This window comes from Cucurbita maxima, unplaced genomic scaffold (genome assembly GCF_002738345.1).
Source record: "Cucurbita maxima cultivar Rimu unplaced genomic scaffold, Cmax_1.0 Cma_Scf00015, whole genome shotgun sequence".
NCBI classification, from domain to species: domain Eukaryota; kingdom Viridiplantae; phylum Streptophyta; class Magnoliopsida; order Cucurbitales; family Cucurbitaceae; genus Cucurbita; species Cucurbita maxima.
In genome coordinates, this window is record NW_019272031.1 from 2,060,876 (window position 1) to 2,064,929 (window position 4,054).

Sequence of the window (4,054 nt, forward strand, 5' to 3'; positions counted from 1 at the left end):
ACTGTAACAGTATTTATTTTCGCATACGTGATTAAAACATGCATGGGTGACATCACTAATTAGGCTAAGAAAATTAGGGACGTTGTATAGGACAGCTGCAATGACCCTAAATTTCTTTTTACTCAGAGTCGCTACTAAAGTCCCATGTTCAACTAATATTCTCAACTATATATTAGTGTTTTCACGAGCAGCTATCTATAATTTTTACGAGTACAATAAAGTGCATACAAACAAACCACCATCCTTGGGAACACAATAACAAACATAAACAACAAGTCCGCGAATGAAAGCACTAAGCTAATCATTATAAATTCAAACAACATGAGATCCATTTCTCAAATCTGAGCTTCTTCTTCTCCATTTACACACTGCTATTAACTTCTCCTGCTACCGTCTTGGACTCCATGATCGAATCATAAGAAGCATGTAATCCAATCAAGAAATAGTAAACCAACAAAATCCCAGTCCAGATTCCAAACCTTTCAAATGAAGCTTTGTCGATCGACCCAAGAAGGAAAAGGTTGATGGCGATTGACAATGAAGGCACCCACGGGACGAGCGGCACACCCCACACGCGAGGCTTTTTGGCCTGTGGGACGCCGAGCCATAGGGCTAGAGTTGAGAGAAACCATATGGAATTGGACACTACCAAGCCGATCCAGCCGTCGCTCGAGCCCCAGTATACGGCGGTTGCTATTGAAGATCCCAGGATTAGAACAATGCAGATTACGAGCTTGTTTCGGTCGGATGGTGTTGTTTCACCGCTGACGTAGTAGCGTCGGACGATCAGACCGACGGCTACTAGCATGAAGATGAAGAGGGTGGAGATAGAGAGGAGGTTTGAGAGGATTCCCAAGCTTGTAAAGAAGGCGATTATTGCTGTTGCAGCGAGCATTGTGGCTGTTGCATTCACTGGAGTGCCAGTCCTTTCATGCACTTTGGCGAACCATGGTGAGATCATGTGGGTTCTGGCAATGTGCGTGAGATAGCGTGCCTGTCCAACAGCACTAACCAACAACACGGTGGTCATGCCTTTAATAGCACCAGCAGCCACAATGTACTTAGCCCAACCCCATCCAACAGCCTCAAAAGCCACTGAAAACGGCGCGTCCTCATCAATTTGTTGGTACGGCTGCATCAAGCACAACGTAACCGCAAGAATGCAATAGGCTAACGTGGTGATCACCATGGACCCAACAAGACCAATAGGTATATCTTTAGCAGGGTTCTTAGTTTCCTCAGCCATGGTCGAAACGGCGTCGAATCCAACGTATGCAAAGAACAAAACAGCCGAGGCTACGAAGATGCCACGAGGGCCATAGGGGGCAAAGGGAGTGAAGTTTTTCGGGTTGGCCTTGGTGAGGCCGGCAATGACAATGAAGAGGATGATGGCAACGTGGAAAATGGAAGCAATGTAGTTGAAGCGGGAGGAGCCCTTGGTGCTGGCTACAGCCAAGGTACAAATGGCGATGATCACAACGATGGCAATGGGGTCGAGCTGGTTGTAGTCGTCGGGGAAAGACGAGACGTGGATGCGAAAATCGTTTGGATGGTGATTGCACAAAGTGGCAAAGTATGAAGTCCATGAACGGGCCACAGCAGCGCCGCCAATTACATATTCGAGGAGGATGTTGCCTGCCGCGATGAATGCCACGAAGTCTCCTAGTTCTACCCTGAGGTACGCGAATGATCCACCTGAACAAATAATTCCAATTGGCTAGTGCAATTAGTAAATTAGAAAAAACCAATAAAGAATCTAGAATATTTTTAAATTTGGATTATCGTAGAAGTATAAGAAGTTGATAGACGGTTTGTTCAATAAATAATAATTTTATGAATATAATAAAATTAAAAGATATATATATATAAATAGATACGACGGAGAGATGGAGAAAAGAATTAGTAAACATTGATTAATTAATTTAAAAGAATAAATAATTAATAGAACATTAATATATCATAGGGAAAATTCAATGATATATGTTTTAAAACCGAAACCAAATAGAAACTAATATAAAACAATCAATAATAAAATATATAATATTGAATAAAAATTAAACTAATTAATATCGTCTTCGATAGAAGATATGAAACTATGGAGGAGATGAGACTTGGAAAAAGGCACGTACCCGCTGCTGGGATCTCGACAGCGAACTCAGTGTAACAGAAGACGGAAAGCATGGCGGATACACCGGAGACTACATAAGACAAGACCACGGCTGGGCCGACGTGTTTCTTAGTCTCGAGACCAGTGAGGACGAATATTCCAGCGCCGATGACGGCGCCAATACCGAACCACATAAGGTCCCACCACGTGAGGCTCTTCTTCATCTCGTGCTGGCTTTGAGCCTTCATCTCGACGAGCTCGGTGTGCTCTCCGGACCTGGCCGTGAGCCGATCCAAGAGCCGGGCCGGCGTCGCCTTCAGCGCTTTAGTGTAATTTCCCCAACTCTTAAACGACTCCTCTGGCAGAAAATCTTCCTTTGAACAACTACAGGATCTTCTTCTGATCTCTTCTCCACCACCGACGTCACCGTTCGATTGACCCATTCTGATTCCGCACTGGAACAGTCCACTAAAAAAAATGAAATGTTCAAAATTGAGCTCTGACTCTGTGCTTGATTTCCGAGAAAACGAATTAACCTATAATAAATATAAATCTCATTTAGTTTCTGTGAGTTAGTTTTGAAAAACGATCAAAATTATGAACAAAAGTACATGAATCAATTTTAGTTCCAATATACTTCAGTTTCTACATTTCTATTGATTCTTAAAATAAATGATTTGAAATGAAGAGAATAGATCTCGAGATTCATTCAAACTTGTACATAGTCAAAATCACCAAAACTAGAAGTGAAACTCAAACCAAATCGAAATGAAATTTAAACCTGTAAATAACACAACACAAAAGAACAAAATCACACAAAATTATGAAGCAGTTCCTCGCCCACAAAAACCAAAGAAACTGTGTTATGGAGACCTAGAAACTCTTCAAATTCTGTTCCGTGAAAAAACCGTGATCGCCATTTCACAGAACTCCACATTTTCAAGCAAGAAACAAGAAAAACAACTACAAATGTAACTTCACGGATTCAGAGAGAGTAGGGAGAGAGACAGAAACTGACCGTAGGTCGACGAGAGGAGAGAGAGCTCTGGCGATCGGAGAATGGAAGGAAAAGAGAGTACTGAAGACAAGGCTGGAGAATAAGAAAGGAAAAGAGGGTTTATAAAGGAAGCAGAGACGATCGGTGACAACCAATAGACACCGTGGTTTTGAAATCGTTTTGCAGATTTAATGTCGTCCCATACAAATCGAAATTATATAACAATTAAAGCTGAATTTTAAAACTATTCTCCTAAAACTAGATTTAGTTAAATGGAACGGATTTGAACATTTTGTTAACTTTAAAAAATATATTTTTACTCAGCTATATATATAAATATTTATGTAACTTTATAATTATTTTTTGTAACGACCCTAAATTTTCACATAGCTAGAGTCGCCACTAACGTCTCATGCTCATCTATAATGAGGAAATATAACTCTTACATGAACATCATTTATAACGTAAACTTCGGAAAACGTTTAAAACAACTTCTAAACACAGTCATGGTCTTACGTGTTTAAATACAAAATACTAAAATTTAGAGAAGATAAAAACAAATACAAAATAATTTAAAACAATGGAACGCAAAACAAACCTATTCTAACTTAAAACTAAGAATTTAAATATGAGTGTACCCTATGCACGTGCCACAGGCTCTGCTCGCGATGTCGCCGTCCTCCGTACAAGTGTGCCTTGCCTTTACCTGAAAAGTGATGTGGCACACGGCCTGAGTATTTCAAAGAATACTCAGTAAGTGGCCCCACTCTAGGGGCCATGCAAATGCAAACACATGCAATCATGATTTAGGGACTAATCATCTTAGGGGTGGCCTCCAGTCTCGGACAAATTGGATGTGTAGTACTTCCCTACACACGACTCACACGTGCGAGTGTGAATCCCCAGGGCGCTCGCACACCCCCTGGACCCTCTGGTCAAGCTAATCTGTA

The 4,054-nt window shown here is 41.2% G+C and overlaps 1 protein-coding gene across 1 annotated transcript; it reads right to left on the reverse strand.

The window, feature by feature from the left end:
* Positions 1-305: 305 nt before the first annotated feature.
* LOC111489934 (cationic amino acid transporter 1-like) lies at positions 306-2,550 on the reverse strand. Its single transcript, XM_023138338.1, has 2 exons — positions 2,130-2,550; positions 306-1,695 (listed from the first exon to the last, which is right to left on the reverse strand). The coding sequence occupies exons 1-2, from the start codon at positions 2,548-2,550 to the stop codon at positions 362-364; spliced, it is 1,755 nt and encodes a 584-aa protein (XP_022994106.1). The 3' UTR covers positions 306-361.
* Positions 2,551-4,054: the final 1,504 nt, after the last annotated feature.